Source organism: Brugia malayi (assembly GCF_000002995.4).
Source record: "Brugia malayi strain FR3 genome assembly, contig: Bm_v4_Chr1_scaffold_001, whole genome shotgun sequence".
In the NCBI taxonomy this organism is placed as follows: Eukaryota; Metazoa; Nematoda; class Chromadorea; order Rhabditida; family Onchocercidae; genus Brugia; species Brugia malayi.
Window position 1 is genome coordinate 9,262,909 of NW_025062475.1, and position 25,448 is coordinate 9,288,356.

The 25,448-nt window shown below is 33.9% G+C and overlaps 6 protein-coding genes across 8 annotated transcripts; 4 read left to right on the forward strand and 2 right to left on the reverse strand.

Moving 5' to 3' along the window:
- Positions 1–1,313: 1,313 nt before the first annotated feature.
- Positions 1,314–3,264, forward strand: Bm4792 (Uncharacterized protein; the record flags this gene model as incomplete). Its single annotated transcript, XM_043077258.1, has 4 exons — positions 1,314–1,638; positions 1,802–2,064; positions 2,488–2,667; positions 3,118–3,264. The coding sequence occupies 4 exons, from the start codon at positions 1,314–1,316 to the stop codon at positions 3,262–3,264; spliced, it is 915 nt and encodes a 304-aa protein (XP_042933192.1).
- A 1,296-nt stretch (positions 3,265–4,560) lies between these two features.
- On the reverse strand, positions 4,561–5,147 carry Bm10798 (Uncharacterized protein; the record flags this gene model as incomplete). Its single annotated transcript, XM_001900629.1, has 2 exons — positions 4,561–4,669; positions 4,987–5,147. 2 exons carry the CDS (start codon positions 5,145–5,147, stop codon positions 4,561–4,563), a joined length of 270 nt encoding a protein of 89 aa, XP_001900664.1.
- Positions 5,148–7,013: 1,866 nt separating this feature from the next.
- Bm6883 (Uncharacterized protein) lies at positions 7,014–9,589 on the forward strand (the record flags this gene model as incomplete). Its single annotated transcript, XM_043077259.1, has 7 exons — positions 7,014–7,112; positions 7,520–7,699; positions 8,154–8,333; positions 8,422–8,505; positions 8,683–8,877; positions 8,953–9,084; positions 9,416–9,589. The coding sequence occupies 7 exons, from the start codon at positions 7,014–7,016 to the stop codon at positions 9,587–9,589; spliced, it is 1,044 nt and encodes a 347-aa protein (XP_042933193.1).
- An 895-nt stretch (positions 9,590–10,484) lies between these two features.
- Bma-rpn-13 (Uncharacterized protein) lies at positions 10,485–14,586 on the forward strand (the record flags this gene model as incomplete). The annotated part of the gene is made up of 9 exons (XM_043077260.1): positions 10,485–10,550; positions 10,834–10,983; positions 11,556–11,711; positions 12,045–12,304; positions 12,764–12,930; positions 13,350–13,447; positions 13,972–14,137; positions 14,245–14,331; positions 14,492–14,586. 9 exons carry the CDS (start codon positions 10,485–10,487, stop codon positions 14,584–14,586), a joined length of 1,245 nt encoding a protein of 414 aa, XP_042933194.1.
- Positions 14,587–15,625: 1,039 nt separating this feature from the next.
- Positions 15,626–18,274, reverse strand: Bm2004 (Uncharacterized protein; the record flags this gene model as incomplete). Its single annotated transcript, XM_001900626.2, has 8 exons — positions 15,626–15,745; positions 15,995–16,105; positions 16,265–16,369; positions 16,505–16,621; positions 16,912–17,021; positions 17,300–17,396; positions 17,815–17,957; positions 18,124–18,274. The coding sequence occupies 8 exons, from the start codon at positions 18,272–18,274 to the stop codon at positions 15,626–15,628; spliced, it is 954 nt and encodes a 317-aa protein (XP_001900661.1).
- A 3,793-nt stretch (positions 18,275–22,067) lies between these two features.
- Positions 22,068–25,036, forward strand: Bm859 (Uncharacterized protein; the record flags this gene model as incomplete). 3 transcript variants are annotated; one of them, XM_001900625.2, is made up of 6 exons in its annotated part: positions 22,068–22,225; positions 22,423–22,597; positions 23,382–23,567; positions 23,982–24,090; positions 24,222–24,432; positions 24,880–25,036. In XM_001900625.2, 6 exons carry the CDS (start codon positions 22,068–22,070, stop codon positions 25,034–25,036), a joined length of 996 nt encoding a protein of 331 aa, XP_001900660.1. The 3 variants fall into 3 exon arrangements, with proteins under 3 accessions (XP_001900660.1, XP_042933195.1, XP_042933196.1); XM_043077261.1 differs by lacking the exon at positions 22,068–22,225 and having other exon boundaries at positions 22,508–22,597; XM_043077262.1 differs by lacking the exons at positions 22,068–22,225; positions 22,423–22,597 and having other exon boundaries at positions 23,430–23,567.
- Positions 25,037–25,448: the final 412 nt, after the last annotated feature.

Here is a 25,448-nt window from a genome sequence, read left to right on the forward strand (position 1 = left end):
ACTAAGCTGATAGGCTGATGTGTCACTTTTACACTTAAAAGACTCCTTCTGACTGGTATGAATCAACTTTGAGTCAACTCTGACTCATCTGGATTTTTCAAATTGACATAGAAGTGAAAGGAAAGGGAGGAAGAAGACACACTTATTTGGCATTACTTGGTCATGAGATGTGTCAGGTGATTTTAAACGAGATTATGTAATTGAATTAGAATTTGTTTCATAAAAGGTAAGACTTAGAAAGTTTGCCTTGTTACAGTAGAGGTTAATTCCCTCTTTTGGTAGGTCATTTGAATATGACTTGTCTTTCATTCAGCGAATGTCTGCAGAAGACCGGTCTTTGTTTAGTTAGAAGACGTGTTGTCATGTGTACTTTGTGTTCATTTTTTTTTCGTTTTCTTGTCTTTATTTTAATTAAATGTGATGGGACTTTAACAATTTGCTGAATGTTTGGGTAATATGATGCAGTCTTTCGTTCGGACAGAATCTACTTATTGCCTTGAATCCTAGATTAAAGCATTGCATGTAAAGTATGAATCCATTTATATCGAAGCACTACATAAATGTTCCATTCCTAATATTTCTTGCAAAAGGCTTAACAGTTGCAAAGCATGCTCTTTGAGTTAGGCGTTTTGTGAACAGAACGAACTTGGACACCGCTCTATTTTTACTATTACTTCTGTCCTGTTATCAGTTGCAATAACCACTAGCTGCTTAAATTATAAATGCCATTCACATATATCAAATAAGAACATATAATGCTCAGTGCTCCCAATCTTATGCAAAATAAAGTTCAGATCCAGATTTCTCTTTATTGCACTTCAGTTTTATCTCATATGTTTATCTCCATATTATAGACAAAGAAATGGCGTGGTTTTACGTCATGCAGGCAGAAAAATCATTTATATAAATAACAATGGTTATTTGCAGATAAGTCATTGTCAAATGCGTTAGCGTCACTAAAGTCACTGTTTATAACCACTATTTTATATCTTCGTTAACACAGGAATATTAGGACCAGTGGTTCGTTTCCCATTCTTTATTAGTAATTTTCTCCACCGAAATAATTTCGTTCAATAACATTACTTTGGCACTATTTATTTCCCTGACAAATGGAAATTTTTGAACTGTTCTCACTACTTTTTTTAACGATATAATACTTAGAATTTTTTCGATCGTTTTTCAAATTTATACTTTGAGTCGTTTCCATCTTTAACAGTGGTCTTCATCTAAGATTTTTTTTTGCACTTCACTATATTATATTGTTCTTATTTTTTTTGTAATATTTTTTTCAGCAATAAGGGTGGTGGAACAGAATGGAGAAATTACCGGAGGAGATGCTAAGGGCTGTATTTGTTTATTTGTCAGGGTCGGATCGTTTACCGGTAGCCCTTACATGTCGTCGATGGTTTAATCTGTTAAAGGATTCTGTTCCGAGTATCAGTGTTGTACACATTTCTCTGGATATATCGGCTTGTTCAACTCGATTTCTAGAAGCGTCCCTATCAGAAGCAACTCTTTCGATATGCTTGTGTCCCGGACATGCGAAGAAGCATGCTGTTCTATTGCAACCACTGTTTCAAGCTGCTGGCAAAAAACTTACAACTTTAGCTGTTGAGGATAATCTTATACCAAAGGCTTGTTTTAAACTTGTTAAAAAATCTTATAAATATAGATCAAATCATGTTGATAAGAACGTAGGTGACCATTGGTTTGTCCGAAAGAGTTATAAGACATATCTTAAATCACCTGTTCGCTTGAATTGCTAATTTGTTAATATTTTTCACAGTCAAATTTCAGGAAGGGATGGAGACTCAAATTCCAGACGTGACAATTCACGCACTGCTCAACAATATGCCGAAGTGCTTACGGACATTGCATTTCCAGGGCGTTGATTTCTCGAAAGTTCGGCCATGGACGTTTGCGCTACTTGTAAAATTGAAATCCTTAGAAGAACTATATGTATTGGATGCTGTGTTCCCAACTGACAATGAATCATTGTTCGCCAGGATAATTTCCCCATCATTCGATACCTTGACCAGCATTTCTATTACTAATAATGCGCAGGTCAACCAGCTCTTTCTTCATAGTTTCAGCTAACTGTATTAGCTATAGAACCGATTTCTTCTGGGTAGAAAATTTCGGGAGTTCGCGTAAGATTTAGAGTGGAGGGACATAATTTAGATCTAATATTTTCTAAGTGAACATAAAAAGTTCCAGGGATTGAAAGATAGTTAAAATCCAAATAATTCTGTGGAATTGTCAACTTTTTTTATCCGCAAAAACGACTAGATGCAAAGTATTTCCACGTGACGTGATATATTTCCACGTCATGTGACTAAGTCAAATATCACAATTTTTTACAATACACTTCCGATAATGTCAGGATTTATTTAATTTATAAAAAGCATATGGAACAGCGAACAGTTGATCCATCCAAGATTGGAATTAATAGCATATAAAATCTTCTTAGTATATTTCACATTTTAGATCACAGATAAGTTCGTGTCTACTCTGGCACGGCGCTGTCCAGTCTTGCAAACCATAAATTTAAATGGATGTAAACGTATTACTTCTTTATCTGTGCTTGCTTTCGCTGAAAATGCGTCACATCGGATTACAGAATTAACATTTATTCATGTCCAGGCAACAATGTTCAATCCTAATTTGGTAAGTTTAGAAAAAAGTTTTAATGATGACTGGACTTCGGTTATTATGTAAGCAGATCTTTTCATTCATTTTGAATTTTGAGACTGACATTTAATTACAGTTTTAAGACTTTTTATAGAAATTTATTTCAAGTTGTCAAGTAGTTAGTTGAGGAAAGGAAGTCATGAAAACCAAGAACAAGTGAGAAATTTTTCGTTTATCTTAATAACTGTATATACTCTAGATTCTTGGGTTAGAAGCATTCCTTTTTCATCAAATATTCATGAGACCTTACTAGATGCTTTGCTGATTCTAAAATTCGTAAGCTTTTTTTATTTCATTATTCAGGTTAGATACGAATGGAGATTAGATACTTTATTTAGTCTTAAGTTTTGGTAAGATTTCACCACTAACATTAAATTTGCTTTGTTCTACAAATATTTGTTGCTGAACTTGTCAGCTGCCCTTCAGCTGCAACGATATTTATCATCACCATTATTGATCGGTGGAAATTATTGGAGAGCGAATGCCCTGAAATTAGAAATTGGATTTCAGCACGAAGCAATTTGTTTGGAGAATATTTGTCGCAACAATTTGTTCATAATTGTCTTTATTTAAGGATCTCGAAATCGAATATATCGTAACATCTTTACTAATTATTTTTTATTTTTTTTTAGATCGCTGCTTGTTCTGATAGAGTAGTTATTAGAAGTAGTTAAATTTAGTTGTCTAGTCTCTTCCTCCGAACATTTCGTTTCATCCTCTTCTCATAGTAACTATCCTTTTTTTCGCATTCGTGTTTCAGTAAACTCACGCGTTTTTACCGCTGAATGAAAAACATCTGTCATTGTAATTCCTTGACAATATCTAGTAATATGAAAAACACTGTGTTTCACTATTGTCACACTAAATTCACCACACACTGCCATATTAATATATGATTTTAATGAATATATAATTCGTCACTGTTTAGATTGTTTCATTGTAGATGTTGAAAATTTCCTGCATGTAGCTTACTTTCAAATAAACCTTGATAAATCTGGTTCATCAGTTTGATTTTTTTTTTCGAATTGGAAATTTAATCATTTTACCTATTTAACTTATAACTACAAAGAAAATTTGTCGCCAGGCTTTTCGGGGCAAATACTGAGATAGTATTCTGCAAAAAATCATTTAGATATCGATGACTACCTCATTTATTTGTGCTTCAGATGATGTAATTTTCACTGACAACTGATCGAGGTGCTACTGAAATTAAGCATATAAACAGAGAAGGTTAGTCTGAAGCGATGTTCAACATACCATCTTCAATTATAACACCAGGAAAGAATTTCGTAATGGAGGGTTGTGAGAGCTACTATTCACTATGCTCTGCCATCTTTGAATAAATTCCAAAGTACACATCTGTATAAAACTTCTAGTTTCAGCAGCTTTATAGTTAAGATATTCGTTTGAATCCTGTTTATATACAAAACATTTACCTACTTGGCATAAATATTCAAAACATCAGAAACTTAGAAGACATAAATTAGAAATTTCACAGAAGTTGCATAGGTTGTTTTACAACTGAGCATGCTTTAGTTTATGTCATTTTGCAGCTCAATGACATAACAATGGGGAGAAAACGAAGAAAGTATAATGGATGAAAGATAACAATGCAGAAGCTGTAACTTACAAACTTATGAAGACACTACTACATATGAAGGAATTAAGCTATCCCCTCCCTATTGCCTCTAACCATATTTTTACTGTTTACCAACTATCATAAAATATCAACCATGAAGCTGACTGGTCAGTGCTGACTCTTTGAATTGATGAGTGGAGGAATGTGGAGTCACGTTACTGCTATTTAATTTACAAGAACAAGGAGGTGCTGTCTGGATTTTTAATCCACACGAATAGTAACTATACAGATTAAGTGTTAGATGAGACATTACTTCGACGTAAAAGTTTTTCATGCAATTTTTGCCGTTTCTTTTTGTTTTTGGGTGGAGTTACTGATGAGTCACTCGATTTCGGCGTACTGAAAAACGACTTTTCAAAAAAACTCAATTTCCTGAAGAAAAAAGCTTAGGAGGAGGAGGGGTTTCAATGAATACATAAACACCCCCACGAACAATTAGTGATGCCACCAACACTTAATCAGAAGTGATTTCACAGTTGACATCAAAGACTTCTTTCAGGCGTCCAGGGCACGATTTCACCAACATTATAAAAGCGCCACTTTTCAAGAAATATTTCGAGAAATGACTAAGATTCCAATTGTTATATGAACGGCCTAATTATGTTTCTCGAATTACCATTTTCAGGAGTATTTCTTTCAGTGAATTAAGAACAAACCTTTCAACCTCAATGGGCGTTCGTGGTATTGTTGTAGTCGGTGATCTTGGATCCATTTCAACACGTCGAACAATCTTCCTTGGTTTAGTTGGAGTACTAAATACATCATCTTGGAGAAATTCCTTCTTTTCTTCCTTCATTTTCCCGAAAAACTGACCCATCACTGACCGCTGGGGTTAGTAACTGAAAAGAGAATATTATTGTATTAAAATTAATGTCTTCTGATGGACTTTAAGAAACCATGATTTCTGCATTTTGAGTAGGAGGGCTACAGGGAATAGTTGAGGGAATTGCTCAATTCTGTACAAATGGATGAATGATAACAATTTAAAAAAGAGTAGCTATATTAAAATAAAATCACCGGTGCCGTATTCGCTTCACTCAGCTTGTGATCCGATCAAGTAAGTACCGGAAATCAGTACAATACGGAGATGTTATTTTGGTGCTGAAAAATTATAAAATTATAAACGAATCGATATTTCATAACATCAGTTAACGTAGCGTCATTAAAAAACTATTTTAAGATTTTTGAGAATATGCTGTGAAGGAATTACACTGACTGATATATTCATGCCTTAAGTTTGTGTTTGACGTTTCTATGAGGTAAAGAGCACTGAAAGGGATTAATGTTCAGTAGTTCCAAATATATGATTACAGCTTAACATTTCAACGAAAAATATTACTGAAATTAATTAGCAAAGATCTGATTAATTATTCAGGACAGTAATGCCAATAAAATTTACAGTGTAGAAATGCTTTCTCTAATAGAGAGTTTGCAATGTGTCAGCGAAAGAATCATAGGGTAGAGAGATTTCGGATTATGACCGTCACTTTTCAGAGAATTGAGGTGGAAAATCTTATGATATCGGATAGAATAAATATTGGAAGGAATTAGAAAATCCACCGGAAGTATAACTTATTTACTAAAAATATGCTTAGAGACAGCGAATGGATTCTTGCTGATGTTTATATAGGTCTTTTTGCCATGAAAAGAAGGGAGGAGTGATTGCCAAACGCAAAAGCATACATGGGTAGAGTTAGTATTAATATCCATTCCTCTTTCAGAATCCGATAGCGTGCTTGGAAGATTTTTGTTTCAATAAAATGGTCACTTTTAGATGAAATAACTTTTAGGAAGAACAAGTAATCAGACAAAATCTACTTTGTAATTTCCCGACCTTTACCAAATAAAGAGAGCTTTGAAAATGTACTCAAAATAGGATATCCGCGCATCGAGATTCTTCCAGATTTCAGCTGCAGGAAGTGTAGAAAGCAGTAAGTATATTAAGGGCCTATATTCAGCCAAGAACGGTATGCAAACAGCTACACAAAATACATTCAAGCACGATTACTTATGGAAATCGATATTGCTCTTGAACTATATTAGTTGGAATCAAAAACACGCCCTTAAATTATGTAAGGGAACTGCAAAGTGTGTTGGCCTAATTCCTAGTGTATGTCAACCAGGCCTACGGGGCTAACTGGCAGTTACAGCATATAAGAAGCCCCAAAAAACCTCAAGATTTATTGAAAAATTTCAAATTCTCGCGCTTCCACAAACGTCAAAACAACAACTCTAAAGATAATCGTGCTAGGACCTACCAGAGAACAGCTGGGCGTACTGATGGTGCATTCTTGACCTGAAGCTTTCCCGAACATCCTTGATCCTAGAGCATTCCCGAATCCTCCTGTGAGATGGAGAGGATGAGTTGTCAGTCATCATTCATTAGTGGCTGCACAGTCTAACACTAACGAATCCCTTGCAAATGACCTTAAGCGAACCTCAGTTAAGTTCATCTCGTTTTTACTAACTGAAATGCTAAGTTAAATAATGTCTTTGAGAGCCATCATCTCTTGTGTGTTATGCTAAGGATAAATTGTGGAGAAAGTTGGTGCGTATATTTCAAGAAAATATTTTACAGAAGCAAGTCCAGTTTGTGAGAGTAGTTGTGAGAAATTGGGCAGAAAGTCCAAGAGAGAGGAATTGAAAGAAGAAGGAAAAATAAAGAGAGGAAAAAGGAATCACGATGGATAGACGTGGTGGTGGCCCAGCTTCTGGTGTTGGGGCAGCTTCTCCACGGAAACATCAATCCTTCCCTTCATGCGTCACAGATATCTTGGAACAGGTACCGTTGTCACCTTTACTAAACTGGTACGCTGGAGATGCTTTTATTTCACATTTCAGTACGCTATGCTTTATCTGACTAAGTTTTCCGTACATTTGATATCTTAGTACAAGTGGTTACCACTGAAAAGTCTGTTATATAATAATTCTTTTAATAGTTCGCCTAAGAATTATAAAGAGCTCAGACTTCAGCAAAAGAAAATTTTTAGTTCTAGCCTTTCCATCTCACTTTAATTTAGAGTGACAAAACAGTGAGCTTAATTTTAAAGATTTTTAACTGGATTTTACTAATTTATTGTGTCTTGATTTATATCTTTTAGCTTAGGAAATGTGGATACTTTTTATGCACTGAATATTTCGATTGTGAAATCTCTATGAAGTGATATCGAGAAAGTGATACTGCTTGAGGTAACGAAAGTTTGCGGTCAGCAAGGACAAAAATGGCGTGGTCCTGCAGCGCTTCGAAACAATGAATTACAGTATCAGTTGGATAACGATTTGTTTTGCATTTCTCCGGATCGACGAGTATCTCGATTAAATCAAATACAGCAGTTACGTCTAATGCAGATTCTTTGCGATTACTTCAGAGTGAATTCTTCCTTTTATTTTAATAGTACTTTTACTTTCTGATACACATTTTCCTTAACAACTTAAAATGTTAGTTTAAGATAAATTCACTAAAATGTTAGTTTAAGATAAATTCACGGCCAAGTTAATTTAGCAACATTTTTCAAAACATATAATTAAAAGAAACAGAAGTTAGTAGGATTTTGACTATTTTTATAAGGCGAAAACGTAATTATTCTAATGACTAACGCAAATTACGAACTCTACTTCCATTACTGGATAATAGGAAGCACTGTTGCACGATCTTCTATGAGTTTCAAGCGGAGGAAGAAAGTAATACTTCTTTGTCACGCCTGCAAATTTATTATAGTTCGCCATAAACAGAAAACATGAATTGTGTACTAAGTGGTTATCTTCCATGGATTTCTGCTGTTACTGGACGTTACGAATTGTTTTTTACGTAACATCTTTTCAGGAAAGAGAATCCGAACCACGCGGCCATCAATATTCCTATTTTGAAGCTATATTTTGTGGCCGTGAAGGTGAACCACTTTTACACGAGACACGTATTTCTTTGCTAATCAATTTGTGTTCACTAGCTGTACAGTACCCGTGTTATTCAGTGTTAAACCATATTTCACAATGGTTGCATAAGGTTATACTTTTAAATTTACATGTGTCATAGTCTTCTGTGTTAGAATTTCAATGTTTCATTTGGATATCGTTATAAATAACTTTTTTAGATTGGCAGTGGAAAGTCATATGCACAACAGTTTGTTTCCCAGCTTGTCGATCATTACATTTTCATTCCAGATGATTCTAATTTGGTGAGACATTTTTTAAAATGTTTTTTCTAGTGTTGTGATTAGCAAAAACAAGAAAAGGCTTGATAAGGGTCTATACAGAGCAATTTAAAAAATCGAAAGTATTTGTTCTACTGCAAAGATTTGGCAGATCTTGTCATTTTAATCGACTTTTTTTTATGTAATGTTTTTGCATTTCAGCACAAATATCTGTTACCTTTGGCTGATGAAGTCCCCGAATTCGTTTCCTATTTTGTTGCTTACTCGGTAACGAGAGATTCATTGCGACAGTCACTTTTTTTAGTTCTGAATCATTGGTTAACTGGTCGGCGTAGTGACCTCATTATGGCATTTATCAGAGAAACTCCAATTGTTACAAAGCATTTCGCTTCTGTGGTATGTATTCACTTATCATTATGAATTAAATGAAATCATTATAACTTTTTCTTTATTTTTATGTAAACTGTTCAGACCTTTCCATTTATGGTTGTTCATGATTGCTCTGTTGGTGGTGTCCATAAAAATCCATTACATGGTTTTACAACAATGCTTTACTCTGACTGGAAAACTTCTCCCTCATTAGAATTGAGACCGGCTCTCGAGGTATGCCTTTTTTTTTCCTTTTTTAGGTTAATTTTATTACTGTTAGCTGTTCAAATAATTTTGTCGTTGTCAGAATTGAAGTGCCTTGCGAAGATTCAGAAACATATATTTCTTTCTATTTTTAAATAGAATTGTAAGCTATCCGTAACATTAAAGCTTGATTTCTTCAAGAGACATCTTCCGTTGTGGTATTAGTGCTGATTTACTGTATCATTTGTGCACTTCATGTCGTATTTGAATTTTTTGGCACATAATCTATATGATTGTCATCTATTTCAAAGAATTTAATATATTTAAAAGATTGTCCATGAAAGTTTCATGTATTCTTCAGATTTTGTCGAAAGCTGCTGATTATTCAGTTTTTGACAAAAATATCCTGTCCTATCACGTTCATCTCGCGAAGCTATCTCATATTCTCACACAAAAAGATTTGTTGGATATTCTTGAAAATCCCGACTCGAGTTTATTCTTTAAATCTCTGAAAGATGAGCTTTTAAAAGTGTAGTTTTGTTTTTTCTAATTGTTTCATTACAAATTTTATTCTGTGTCTGTTACATTATGTAGTCCATTATTTCATGAGATGGATCATTTTGTACATTGAAGAAATAACAAAGGAAGCAGTGGCATGCAAATTGATATTTACTTGAAAAATAATACGATGTGAAGTTTTTATTAGTTAATTACGTAATGTCTGAATCTATGTACCACTTATTTCAGCTTTATTTTTTCATTTTATTTTTGTATGAATCATTTAACTACTTTTCGGTGCATAAATGACTAACAATTCATATGAGAGGTTTGATTTTCTCTTGTTTTACTCGAATAAATACTTTGATTTTCTGCTCTTTTTTTTTGGAGGCTTTCAAATCCTCGGTCCTTTCCTTCAGTTAACTAATGTTACTATGTAGTTCTTCTTCTGACTTTTGAAACTCTTGGCTTGTTCGTACAACTTCTGTTAAGATTGTTACAAAATATTTCGCTATAATGTAAATGAGATGTTAGATGCCTGGAAATGTTTATTGTTATTCATTTCCTTTGCTTTATAATTATGATGTAACTAAACTCAAAATTGAAAAGCTTGTTAAGCTGATCTTATGCTTTTTTGAGACATTTTATTAAAGTGAAACAAATTATAGTTTAGGGTAAGCTGGTATCATGCAAAGACTTTCGAAAGATGGAGGAGTAAAAGATAAAATGTTTTTTTTTTTGTTGGATTCATATTATTAGAGAGATGATTTAAATCAAGTGGGCATTTATCCAGTGGTTGCTTAGTATTAACATTTAGGAGAAGAGACCTTTACATAGAACAGTTTGCAAAGATTCTCTAGATTCGAACTTTATAATGCATTTCAGAGATTCAAGAACAACTGATAAAGATATTTCCTTAAGTTTCTATCACTATGAGTGTCATGTTTGCAAATTCGCGGTCCAGTCAAATGAATAATGGTTATTTAGTTGAGTTCAAGGTTACTTTTTTTTGTATTTGTGAGAGTTTTAGATCCTCACATATGGCAACACATTCTGAGAGTTGTGGATTGACCATAAAGATCTTTTTCTATTTGGTTGAATTAGAATAGTGTAAAATACTAATAAGTTGCTTGGCGAATGTCATATTCGCTCATAGTTTGTGAGATTAATATGTAGAAGCAAACATTTTTCTCATACTTTCTGGTGAAAATTAGGGTGGAAATAGTATCGGCAAGCATCAGATTATGAATAAAAGGTTTCTCAAGATTTTGATTAATTGAGGCCGGCAGGTCGAATTTGCAAGCGGGGTCAACGGTAGATAGACGAAAGGTTGTAGCTGATAAAACGAAAGGATTAGTTTTTATCAAGCAATCCAGTGATCAACTAATGCATTTCTGCTGGAAAAATCGTGAAACTGGAGCGATTGTTGATGTTAGTGGCATTATTAATATATTTTTATTTAAGATTCATTGTGTTCTACATATATTCAGGCTTTTAATGATTTCAAACACGTAGTAGCAACCATTATTAGGAAATCTCTTTCTATTTTATATTTCACGATTCTTTCGTAACATTGTAGTGGTGGTTTTTTAGCGCAGGAAATCAATAAATGAGTACTCATCTTTTGTATTTCGCTGCTTTGTTTTTCCATAGATATTTTTTATAATGACGAAAGGGACTTATTGTTGAGGGAGCAGTTGAAGTGTTTTTGATGTTCACAGTTTTTCGGATACAATAGGAGTTCAGAGATTTCCCTACCATGGCTGACAGTTGCAGCTGGAATTAATGACATATTAATGTATTGGTTTTTCTTTGAAAATTTATCGCATAATTTTATGGAAAAAAGTAACAGCATAAGCGACATAATGGGGAAACGAAGAGAAGAATTCATAAAAGAGCTTAAAATATTCTGGAAAGCCAAAAATCCCTTTTTATGAATACTTGCATAATTTAAATAAAGCAAGCGTTGTATCCATACGCAACTTCACAGATTTTTTTTAAAGGATTTGATCATTTTTCCTGGTGACACAGAATTTTTACGAGTGAAGGAATGTACGGACGGTCGCGTCTATATGTTGAAATTCAAAAGCACAGATGAAAAACGTTTATTCTGGATGCAAGATGGGAAAGCTGATAAAGACGATGAAAACTGTAAAAAAGTTAGTTTCTTTTGATCTGTCCTTCTTCATGGTTAAATAATCTTTCATAATATTCAGTTGTTTTCTGATCAGACGATAAAAAGAGGTAATGTTTTAGTGATAATGTTGTTGTAATAAAATGTGTTTTATTCGGTCGTGAATTTTTGGACATAGACTTTCATTTTCACGGAAACTTTGTTACAGACTTTAACTGTATAGCTTGGAACCTGCCGGCTTTCATCATTGTTCCCTAAAGTCATTGTTCAAAAATCCCCGGTCTAGGGAGTGTTTCTTTTTTCTTTATACTACTAATTATTCAGAAATACACGGGAGGAAGTGAAAAGAATTTTTTAGGTAAATGAAACGTTAAATAATCCTCCAGCACCACGAGCCGCAGCACGCGGAGGAACCGATCGTGCTGGCGCTTCATCGTTTGGTACTTTAGCAGCTTTGGGCAATGCTGGTGCGGATGGTGAACTTGGAGCATTGGGAAATTTAGATCAAAGTCAATTAATGCAGTTACTTTCATTGATGAATCATACCAACGGTGCATCAGCTGGTGAAGCAACCAATCTTCTGCCGCAACTTCCGCTTGTTGCTGATGCACCACATCCGTTAGATTTCTGGTTTTTTGCGTTGGAATCGTTCCATTTCACAAAGATTTTACAATTAGTATTTAACGTACGCAGCAGCATTCACATGTAATTTACCTGTGTTATTTCTGTTTATTCCCGCCATAATATTAATGTTAATACTATTCGACTTCATTCATATCTCTCTGATGAGAATTAGACTGGCTGGAAACTTAGGATCGGAATTTCAGACTATGAATATTCTCTCGAAATTTTTCAACGCAAAGTAGAACTTGGTAATTCGAATAAGAATGAATTCAAAAGTGATTTAAATATATTTGCTAAATTATGCTTTCATTTTTTAATGGCATCATAGAGGGAACCCTGTTTCATATTTTAAAATAATCTTATCAGTGTCTTAAGAATTAATGAAAATATTGGATATCTTAAAAATCTATGTAGCTAAAATTTTTGATAGTGAATATATAAAATAATTTCTAGAGTGGCTTCAGAAGAAAGTGGAGCAACATCCACGCAGGGAGCAACACCATCCAATACACCTGCTAATGGAACTGTTGCTAGTAGCTCCTCAAATAATGCAGTGCAGCTGTCGCAACTGAAAGAAATTATTGCAAGTATAACGCCACCTGACGGATCTGGAAGAAAACGTAGGTTCTGAAGCATTCTAAGTAGTGCTCTGTGTCGTTTTTCCAAGAGATCTGAAAATTTCGAGACAAATCCGGGAAAAGACGATAAAATGGAACATTAATCAGCGTTCTGTCCTCTTTCATTGGGCCCACCTGGTTGGATTGCACTTTTTTTTATACGGAGCATCTGGGAAAATTATATGCAAGTGTTTAGATAAATTGGGGATAACGCATCAAATAACATGATTATTATATAAGACTTTCTAATTCATATGAATTTCAGCGAGGAAGCAGGTCCCCTTTAACAGATATAAATAACAACATTTCTCGAAGTTAGGATTTCCAGAATAGTTCACATTGTTTTAATTAACAATGAAAATGACTTTTCTACTGAGTGGCACAAATCACGTCATATTTTTTAGATTTTATATCCGTTTCAGCTTCAATTGACTTTACTGATGTTCTATGCTGTGCTGATAAAATTAACGATGTTTTGGGGAAATATGCTGAGCGACTGACCTGTCATTTGCCCAATCAAGTAATTTCTTTTTAACTGCTTCAGTATTGGGATGTGAACGATAAGTTGCATGGAAGTATGAGCTATGAGTACAGTTTTCAAAATAGTTCAAAATAGAACTTTGTGTCTCTGTTGCATACAGAACCAGCAACTGATAACTAAAAACAGCGGATAAATTCTAGTGCTGCAAGCACGTAATGAAGTTGCTTTTTCGAAATGAATGAGCTGAAGCGATGCATAAGAAATGAATTTTGGTGGGATGCTCGTTTTACTTAGTGCTGAGTTTTATGACAGAATTATATTTTGGAGATTACAGTTAACTTTGTTGGCTGAAAAAGTTATCTATAATTCAGTAAACGGAGAGAATAGTAAGATAAATATTACTAGTGTAATCAAGAAGAGTATGTTTAATTTTAATGTGGGATCTAGTCAGTTAAATTTGGGAAGGAAAGCAAACTTTATCTATTATGGACTAATATTAATCACGGAAGATATTCCATTATGAAAGTATTACATCTGTGAATCTTAATTCTATTTATATCAAGGAGCCTATCTACAATGAACAAGAAGAACTGGAGCAAACACTTCGTACACCTCAATTTCGGCAGGCAGCTGATATTTTCGGCCATGCCTTGCAGACTGGACAGTTGGCACCAGTATTGCGACAATTCGGCATTGATGAGAAAACAGCTACAGCTGCTGGAAGTGGAGGTAAATTCATTTCTAAACAATTTCCCGAACACAAGGAAATTGAGCGGACAAATTCTGAAATATTTAAGAAAAGGAAGACGCTACTGTTACTCATTCATGAGTTGCAGACATGATTGCGTGGGCAACACAGTTTACAGCGAGTGAAAGTGAGGAGGAAAAAGTTGCGATGAAAATTGAAACTTCATCCCATCCTGGTAAGTTGCTGAATACGCTGGGAAAAGCAGATTTAAATATTTTGTAAAGTCCAGACTGCAATTAAAGTTTCTGGACGACCAGTGTAGAATTGAAGGCTTATAATTATTAAACCAGTCCATATATTATTTGTGCCATTTAAAATTTAGCTTAATTCTGCAGACATGGAGTCGGATGTTGAAGATGAGGAAACTAATGAGAAGGTTGTTCGTGAAGCAGAGAAGAACAGACCCGACGATCATATGGACCTCGATTAATACATGACCTACGATTAATACATGGCATATTTTCATTACACAATACAGAGTTGCATCATATGAGGTGCAAGTCCTTGTATTTGATTCTATTTTAATGAGTGTTGTATTTTTCTGCCTTCATAAAAAAGAGTGTTCGCTTTTGGAAAATGTATCAGAATGAAGTCATGAAGTTTTGTAAATTACACATTGTTTTTTCCTTGGTCAGAGGAAATATATATAGACTAATTTTAACTTTCGGAAATGTAGCCAACATTTTAATGTAGTTGTGAAGGAGTTATAGCATTCGCTGTAAAATTTATAGATTTAACGGATTATACCAATACCAAAAAAGCACCCCTCGCGAAATCTGTATTTCGATTCTGTGGCTAGGTCGGGCAACATTTATGCTAATTAGACTTTTTTTGAATAAAATGGTAGATCTGTCTTCTCTTCTTTGAAGGGATAAAGAATCACATACTGTAGGACATACTGTCCTTAGCCGCGAAAATTTATTAGTTCAAGTCTTGGAACTCGACTTATTCAGCAGTGGATTTCACTTTCATTTACTGGACTATCCTGCCATCCATTTTTTTCAGAATTGTTCACACTATTTCGTTGGTTTATGTGAGCAGTACGCAAAGTAAAGTGTACGGTTAGGAAGAATGCAGATTTGAAATTTTTTTTATAATTTGTAATGTTCTACTGAAAACATCAAAAAATATTAAATTTTTACATGGACCAAGAGGAAATTTAATGGTTCATGTAACAACTTGATATGTAACAAAATAAAAATATTAAGTTGCAACAAGCTTGGTTTTCCCGCCCAAGTAAGGCACAATTTCACTTATATATTTGCTCAGGATTTGATTTACTAGATTTCTTAAATGATTTTTTAGCAGTAACTAAGTGGATCTATAAAATGATGTAAATATAGGGGCCTGGAACACAGAAACCACGCTCAACGAGAAAAAAGCCTGCAAAAAAAAAATGAATAATCCAGCTGTATTGCAAAACAGGAAAAGTGTCGTCATAATAGGAAAAACAAATCATGAATGCAGAACTATGAAGTCGTCTTCATATTCCGTGCCATTTTTGCAAGTGCTTTTTTGCGAACAAGCTTGGTTTTCCCGCTCAAGTAAGGCACAACAATCCATTCCGGGAAGTTCTTTATAATTTCAGCCTGAAAAAAACGAAGTGTCTTCAATAAAAAAAATGAAAAGTTTCTTCCAATACAATCTTAAAATCCGAATGAATTCCAGGCAGCACCAAACAAAGTTAAGTCACTATACTGCAAAAAATTGAAGCTGCATAACGGTAAAAAGGATTCCGTAGAATTAAAAAAGAAGAGATAAGTATGGAAAGTTGTGATATTCTATGCTATAACTTGTTACTAAACAAAAGCTGCAATTCGAAAGAATGAAAAACAAACTTGCAACTGATGTGGAAAACAACCGGTTGTCTCATCCACAATTCCAATCGTCTTAATTGCATTTTTCGCGAAATCTTCAGCTGTCACGAAAAAGAATGATGGACGCGAGACCTGTAAAACACTACTGAATGTATCCATGGATAAAGTTGCCTGCTACATAATTTTATCAGAAGCATTATAAATCGAAAGATTTAGTTTATCACTTATTTAGAAAGATGAAAATAGCTTGAATAAAAGTTTTTGCAAATTATTTTAGTTAGTAAACATAACCTTGGACATTTTGGTAGTAACAAGCATAGGACACACGGTCTGGATGATTATATTCGTCTGAGCGTATTCTTTTTGTAAAATATTTGAAAACCAAGTGACATATTTCTGTAACGTAATAGGAATATCTTGGAAGATAAAAAATAACCTGACTTTATAGAAGGATTCATTCACATTAAATAAGTGCTAAAATAAATTGAACAATTAATATTTTGTCAACTAGTTTCACAAAAATATTATTACCTTTGATGCTGAATAAACACTAAGCAAGCTGAGTGGACTATATGCAGTAGCAGAGGATATATTCACAATGATGCCATTATTACGCTCAACCATTTGAGGCAATACTGCAGCAGACAACTGTAAAAGAACTCGAAATTTATTTCGAAAAAAATCAGTTGGCAAATTTTAACGCACAATAAATTCTTCGAATTTCGAGTTTAAACTTTTAACGATGATATAAACTTGATGGATTCTGTGAGATATAATATAACGTGGTTAGTTTTGTAAACCTAATATTTAAAAATTTTCCGATGAAAGTATAGTAATTCAAGTGGGATAAGTCAACAGCCACCAAAAACCCTTGTCCTTGTCCAAAAAGAGCACCTGAAGATTCAAAATGAGAATAAAAAAGTTTGTCTAAAATTTACCAAAGTTACGGGAAGAGTATTAACAATATCGACATCTGCAAGTCTTTGAAGACCACCTTCTGCCTTATAGATAACTTCCGGATAACTGAAGCTTACACCAACGTTGTTAACTGCAAATAATTCACTATGTATAAAATGAATAAATTTTTAAAGGAAGCCTATATCATTTATGTATAAGAATCTATAATTAACAATGAAATGATTCTAAGTTAATATGTAATTATAATTCTAATTCGTTATTTCTTACTATCAAATTTCAGAAACGCGATCTTGAATCGTGATCAGTCGTAATTTATTAATTTGTTTAACGTGTGTGGATTGCATATTTCCATAAGTGATTCTTTTAAAAAAGAATTCACTGCATGAAATACCGAAGTATAACTCTCACCCAGTATCCCGATATCTAATTGTCTTAGCAGAAACAGCACTGTCTTTTCATATTCATTGATATTTCCACTGGTGAAATCGAATGCAATTGTTTTGATCTATAAAGGTGTGAATCCGTGCTCAAATTGTAATTTTTAATCTTGTGATTAAACGCAAAAACAATTGAAGTGCTAAGTTTTTTCCTATAAATGAAACACGGGACTACTATTTAGTAATGATCACTTCTCAATGGCTTTCAATAATAATTCAATTCCAGTTCCGAATTTCGAAAATTTAGTCAGTTCCAAATTTTGTTACCTGCTAAATTTTCAATAAGCTCCAACTAAGAGAAAAAAAAAGTCTATGATTAAATTGCATTACTGTTTACAAAGCAGATGTTCATGTTCAAAAAACGAGTAAACTGTATTCATATAAAAACAACTACAATGTAACTTCGGTTGGGGCGATTTTTCAGCTCGCAAAAGGTACTGAGGGAAAAAAAAATCAACAAACAACATGAATATGTTAAAGAAAAACCTCGATGCAGCATTCTTTTTCAAGTTCCTCCTTCACTGCATCCAACTTGCTTTGTGTACGTGATATTAAAACAATAGAGAAACTGCGCCTTGCCAACTCAAAAGCATAAGCTTTTCCTATTCCGTCGGTACTACCAGTAATAACTAAAAGCAGTGAAATAAAAACTTTTATTATAAACTCAACTTGGATTGTATTTTCGAACTTTTATATTTTATAACTACTCCTTGCGCACTGTTGAAATAAGCTACTTTTGCATTCAAATTCCATTTTTTTTCCATGAAAAAAAAAACAATGAAGAGTATTTCTTACCAGCCCATTTGCCACCAGCAGCCTTGTTTAGATTGATGGGGGTTGCAATGAAGAACGGATAAACGAGATTATAAAAAATTATGGCCAAGTGATACAACAAATATAGAAGGAAAATCCAGCCAAGTAACACCAATGCACATTCACAGACCATTCTGTACACCTGAAATAGATATTTCAGAACAAACGATAAGTAGCCTAAATTAAACTAGACTTGCAGCGCACGACAATAGAAAGACACAAGATGCGTACAAGATATAATGAAAAAGGGAAGAGACGGTCAGGAACGCGTCAGAAGGGGAAGAGACAGATGGGAATTCTATTACCGACGACTAAAATAGATAGGAAAGAAAGAAAATATAATGAAAAATTAAGAGACCGCAGTAGGTACGGCTAGGTAACAATGTTAGCCAATGTTAGGCGTGGACAAGTAGCCAAAAAGACGGATTTCCTGAGGTGCGGTGTAGAGTAAGAGTCGATTTTTGGATAGAATAGGATAGAGGTGATAAGAGAGAGTGTGGGAAATGGAAACATGGTAATTGTGAAGTAGATCTAGACGGAATAGGGTATAAGTAGTTATAAGTTTGAATTCGACTAAAGAACAAATGCGATAGTGGCAGTTGACTGATAAGGAAGTGAAGGAATAATGACAAATGAGAGAACTTGTTGATTTCACTTGTCCCATCGTTGTCATCACCTCCTCCCATGAGTTCAAAGACCATTCGCATGAACTTCACTTTGCGATGAAGACATAATGAAACATAGCCTTCTGCACCTTCCTGCGTGGAATGTTGGGGGGGTTAAGCTACTCAAATCCACCAACTTAATCTCCAATGGAAAAATCGAAATAAATTTATAATTTTGAAATAATTTAGTATTTAAATCCATAAAATAGAAATTTATAGATTAAAAATTGTCTTTGAATATTCCTTGTACAAATATAAAACTGTTTCAAATTTGCTCACAACTAAGAAATCATTTATTCAAGATTATTTTGCAACTGTATTTCAGCGTCTAAAATGTTACAATCTGTTGACAAAGAACTACCAATTTTAACAAAGAAACTACCAAAGGGTACTGATCATCGTAGAGGGACAACTTTTTACTTCCACTAATTATGCGCTTTTTTATAAGCCAATTCTTGTATAAGCAGTTAAAATCATTGGCTTGGCTCAGTTTTTGAGTATTTCAAGCTTCGATTCAGTTTCTCCGACGACCTGCAGCTGAGCCCAACCAAATTTCTCCTACGATCAACCACCTCTGATATAATTTTATATTATCCAACAATCCCTACAACATCTATCAAAACTTTATTACGACTATTTGTTTAACATCAATCCACCAACTATAAGGACTTTATCGTCAATCGTCAATGAAAAAAACTAAAGTTTCCCAACACCACATTGTCACCGAGTGGTGTAGAACTCTCCTGTGATATTCTTCAAAATAAATAGTCGATGTCGTCCATTGCAGGACAGAAAAGACAGTAGTGTTGGGAAGAAGATAAAAATTATGCTGCGTTATCTGGTTCCTTCAACAATGAATGGGTTGCATGCATAATGAAAAGTACATACATGTGAAGTAAGCAAATGCGTACGTCACGACTACGTAATGAGATAACGTAATGAGATAAGTAAATCTTTCCTCATCCCTCTTCAACATACAGACGTGGTGTACGTTGAGACTGAAATGCTGAAGCTGCTGACACTTCTATTAGTGAAGGAGAGATGAGCTGCCACGGTGCTTCTCGACAGACGTACGCCACCAACACATTACATCCTCACACACACATACATAGTACAGCCACACACACTAGTAGTGCAGTTGCAGCTTCGATTGTTGGTTGCATTCTGCATGTGTAATGTTTCGTTGAGTGTGACATACGGTGTTGCCTCTTAGTAATTGCTCGTTTCTTGGGGAAATTGACGTAAGGTTAAGAGAAGCATGAGGGAACGGGTTCATAAAGTTAATTTTATTTTCAAGTTGTTAATGTCAAAGATTGCCCTTTACGATAACAATTGTCGTGCACAGTGGTAATACTGATAAATAATAAGACATAGGTGTAACAATACTTCCTATTTCATACTTTTTAAAAAAATTTATTCTTTAAAATTTTCTTCCGAATTTTTTGTTTTTTATTGTCACTACTGTATGGTCAGTTATCAAATTTTACTTTTTTTTGTTGTTTTGTTACATTTTTCGTGAAAGTTATTCAATGTACTGAATAAGTCTTATACAATTACTTCCATTTCATATCTCATATTTTGTTGTTTATCATAGATGTATGTTTATCTTTTATGAGTACTTTATTCTGATTATCTGTAATATACAGTATGTATTCATACCTATTCTTTGATTCACGATGATTTGCCATGTTTGGACAATAGCGATACTCGCAGAGGCCAGCTAAGTTGTCATAAAAGATTTGACAAAGCAACAGCAGTCTTGCAGGAGATGCACTGCTTACTTTAGCTTTTGAAATATTATCTTCATTAAATGAGGATAGCAATAAGCGCTGTGAAATTATAAAAGCGCTCTCTCAAGCAAGTAGGAGCCAAGGGGAATAGATTTTAGATACTAAAACGGCGCTCCATGTCAACCAGCACCATGACTACTTGCATCCAAAAAGTTCAGTTATAAATGAGCACATCACACAGCTATGTAATAACAACAGAACTCTGAGGTCATGTGCTAAGATAACTCCAGATAGTAAAATAAAAGAAATTCACTTAATGAAAACCGCAAAACTATTTGCGGCGTCATGTCAAATAGGTGCTATAACAGGGAGTGCTACAGACAAGCAACATAGAGCAATGTATAACTATGGAGTGAATCTAGGGTTTATCTTTCAGGCCAAGGATGATATTAGAGATCACAAACAAGATGAAGTAAATAATTTGATGTCTCAATTATTATTTTTTTTTATTTTACTAAGTAAAAGTGAAATAGAAAACTACATAGACAATCTCTTTAAACAAGCTTTGGATAATCTGGGTGGGCTTTCAGGAGATACTAATTATTTATATAATTTATTGAATCAAGTAAAATGAGATGGCTAAAAAAAAATTATACTAGTATACAAATGTATTTTCAGTTGATTTATCTTGCATAACTTTTTCGACGAAAGATTCGTTCTAAAACATGAGCTATGTGAATTTTACGGTCACATGTGAGTGATAATATCAAGAGTGATGCTGATGAAAAAAAAAAAAAGAAAGAACTGATACCTGAAATATAAGGATAGTGGATGAAGGAGTGAGTAAGACTGACACTGAAATATCCTCAACTTTCACAGTGCCATCATCTTGAAGTGTTCATTTATGGCTCAGTTATTCACTAGATTGAGATTATCTACGAATTACCACTACATTACAACGGTTTGAATTAAAACAGTGAACTGGTAAGGAACTTATCGTATATACATATATTTCACATGTAATAGAAGTTGTTTTCATGCTTCCAGTGGTCATTAATTTTGGAATATTTCTAAGTTTAATTAATATTGACTGTTAGACGTTTATTCTAATTTTTAAATTACTTGTACTGTTTATGTGGATTGGGTCTGTTATTATTGGTCAAAATTCATTTCATTTTTCGTAGTAGGACCGGTAAGTAATTCCATACTTCACGATAACATGCTTCCACTTAATTTTCAGAATTTTTTCTTTAAACTTTTATAAAACTTACTTTAGCTTAGACTCATTTTGTGGACATTTAATGTTTGTTGTTTATTTTCTCAAAACTTCGAGAAAAATAATTCGAAATATTTTATTTGAATTGGATCCATTCATGTCATAGCATAATGTTCGTTTGATGGCATCCTTACTTTTTTTCCCTGTATTAAAATTTAAACTCTCAAGAATTTTTTTTTTAGGTGTTTAAGTCATTCCAATTCCAACATATACACTTAAAAGCCCTGTTATGATCACATAATTTAACTAACCCGAATGACTCAAAAATCATCAGACTCAGCAGTGAAAATTCTGGATTTATTCACTGAAGATCCATTGCTACAACGTCTACACCGGTTGTTTACCGTATTTAGTGATAATGAACACCATATAAGTCCACATCAAGCTCATTTTATCATTGGACAGTTGTTCAGGTGATCATTTTCGGACGGAGATTCTGGAATCACGGAATTTATAGAATAGTTATCAGACGAGTAGTAGAAATTATAGAAATAATGAATTGAAAATGATATCAAAACGGATGAATTTTCGATCGGAAGTGCCATTATATCTTATTTTCTTTATTTCCGATGAAATAATTAAAGACTGATTTCATTTGTAATTATTCCAGGCTAAATCATGGAATCGAGTACGCACAGAACAGTTTACCAACTTTGATACGATCCAACGCCATAACTTTCCATGATTTGTTGCGGATGTGTGATTTGTTATTCCCGGATCGAAAACAGTTCGAACCACTAGTAGACAGGATTTTTGAGCGATACGTAGAGTACATTATTTGTAAGGTATGCAATTTATGGAGCTTTTCTAAAGTTATGCAAAAGAGCAGGGTAAGTTAGAGGATTGTACTTTACAAGGTTTTCGGAACGAACATTACAAAATATTGTGTTAATTGCTAGTTGTGTAATGTGAACATTAACTTTCCGGTGGCGGTTTATTAATTTGATCTTTGCTTTCTCATTAGTAATTTAAGTCACTTTCTTTTGGTTTCGAAGACTTGATTTGTTACATGAAAAATAAGAAATGCAGAGAAAAAGATAACTGAATAGTGTATAAGATACGTTGCTTACCATTTCCTGTTGTAAAAGTGTATAGATTTTTTGTAGTAACGTATAGATTTTGGAATGATCTGAATCTGCAAGATACATTCAGCGAAACCCTTCAGTTTTAAAATATTTAGTACGTCAGTTTTAATTTAACTTTAAATTTAAATTTAACTAGCTAAATTTGAAGCGAAACGCAAGTTCAGAGTTATGATTGTAAACTAATCAAAATTGGCATGAATCGTCGGAACATGCTGGAATGATTAGCATTTGCTGACAAGTGCTTCATCTTTTCTATCTGATCCATTTTAGATTACTCAAGTCGAATATCAAACATAGTCTCTTGTAAATCTGAGTGAAGGTAGCGTGCGAAGAAGACATTACTTGCTGAATAAGATTACAAGCAGTTTTCAGACATTTTTCACAAAAAAACTAAATTTAGAATGATGTAATATTTGTCTCTTATAATGTATAGTGAAATATTTTTCCTTCTCGAGAATTGTAATTATCCAATTTTGAACTCCAGGGTTTTTTGCTGCACTGTAGCAAAAGTAATACAAAGAAACGTTGCCTGATGAGAAACAATAATTCTAAATGGCGAGCCTACTGGTGTACCATAACACCCGGTGTAATACATTTGTGGCCTTTGCATAAATCAACAACTGTTCGAAACAGGAGAACTATCGCTATCGATCAAACATCATCTGTTCAAGTTGGTTCTTTTCTTTATCGGTGAGAAAAATTATACGACCATTATTCCACTTTGTTGATCATCCATTCTTATCTAGACTGAAATTTCCGGACAATATGCTTCGGCAATGATTGCCACTAATCATAGAAATAACCATCGCAGAAAAGATATATGATAGGAGGAAAGTTCAAAATGAGCCATATTGCAAGTCGGTGTTGTGAAGATTTTTAATTCTCAAATATCATTGATGAAAGCTTCTGCATTGACTTCTGCACGGAGCAGTCACATTACTGATAATTAGGAATGATATTCTACTGACATCGTGAGTAAAAGTTTATCTAATATTTTGGCCGACGATATGAGACGCTTAATTTTAGAACTAAGAAACAATACAAAAAATTCTATGCTAATATCAGTGTTTAACCTTAATATTAGATAGGCACATTTGATGAGGAACGATTTACGTGGTTACTTACCGCAGAATCGAAGCGAAAATATGAATTTGGTCATTTCGATGAACTACGACGAAAGCACTGGATACTCAGTAATGCCTGCTTTAATTATTTAATAACGTATGAACTCCAATTCTATTATACGGAAGAAGGATTGTGATGCTCATAAAGCTAAATTAAAATGTTCGAAAGATCGAATTAATTTTAATTAGTAAAATTATAGCAATGAATTTGGCTATAGAGCGAAGATCTGTGGAGGATTTGCAGAAGTATGACCGGGAATGTTCGCGTAGCACAGAGTACCCTATATTACGGGATAAAAATTTGTCCTGGAGACTGGCACTTGAATGTGAAAATGAACGATTGATGCAATTGCTGGACGATCAAAGAAGGGCCCTTCGTGATGAGGAAATCGTAAGAACAATAGCTACTAGGTAGGGATGTTGCACTGAACTAAAATTGAAGAAAATATATGTAACATTTTCATGAGCAGTGATGCAGATTACGTAAAACTTTCCCGTTTGGAGGAATGGCATACTATTGAGAGCAACAGCATCTATACTTCAGACTTGTTAAATATGAATACATATATGTGTGCTCGGAGCTGATTTTGCAGAGGTCATATTTAGTAAACTTACTTATGTTAAATTAGATGCGTAAATGAGAGTTATTTGTAGATACAGTTAAGCGGAAAGCTAGGTATTATGGAAATATTATGGAAATTACTGTTTATTGAGATGTTATTTTCTGTTGAAAGTTGATCTCTTTTTGATAACTAACAATCTTTATAATGAATAGATGGCACAGTAACTTCTGGTAATGAATTGAAATTGAATTAGTTTTAATTTTAATCTTGCTTAAAACTCAATTTTTCACTTTAGGATGCTTGATGAAGAACGTGAGAGGCGTGAAAAGCTGGAGGAAAAATTGCAGAGTTTGGTCAGGAATCGCGATGGAAATTGCAACAACAACCCCGGAACGACAAAAGCCTTCCTGGAAGTTTCAAGCTTCGAAATATTAGATAAGAACATTTCTTAAATAAACTAGGTGGTGGAGTTCAAAAATATATAAACGTTGTGGGAGAAACAGGAGGACTTCAAGAAGATTCATGACATCTTGAAAAGAGAATTCTGATGTAGCGATTACTAAAATTCATCTAATGGTAAGATATGTTATCTACAGGTTATGTAGAAACGAGAAGATATATGCATAAAAGTTTTGTATCCCAAATAATGTAACCTATCTCATTGTCAAGCATATATATAGTGAATTAAAGTGTGAAATTTTTGTTGCACCTGAGAAAATTGATGCCCTAAGCCAGGTGGTAAACTTTTGTTGCTTTATGTTACAGTGTAGTAAAAGTGGTCACTTTAAACTAAATCATTTATGGAACAGCATTCAGCACCCACATCTACATCAACTCAAAATATTCACACACAACGCCGAACAA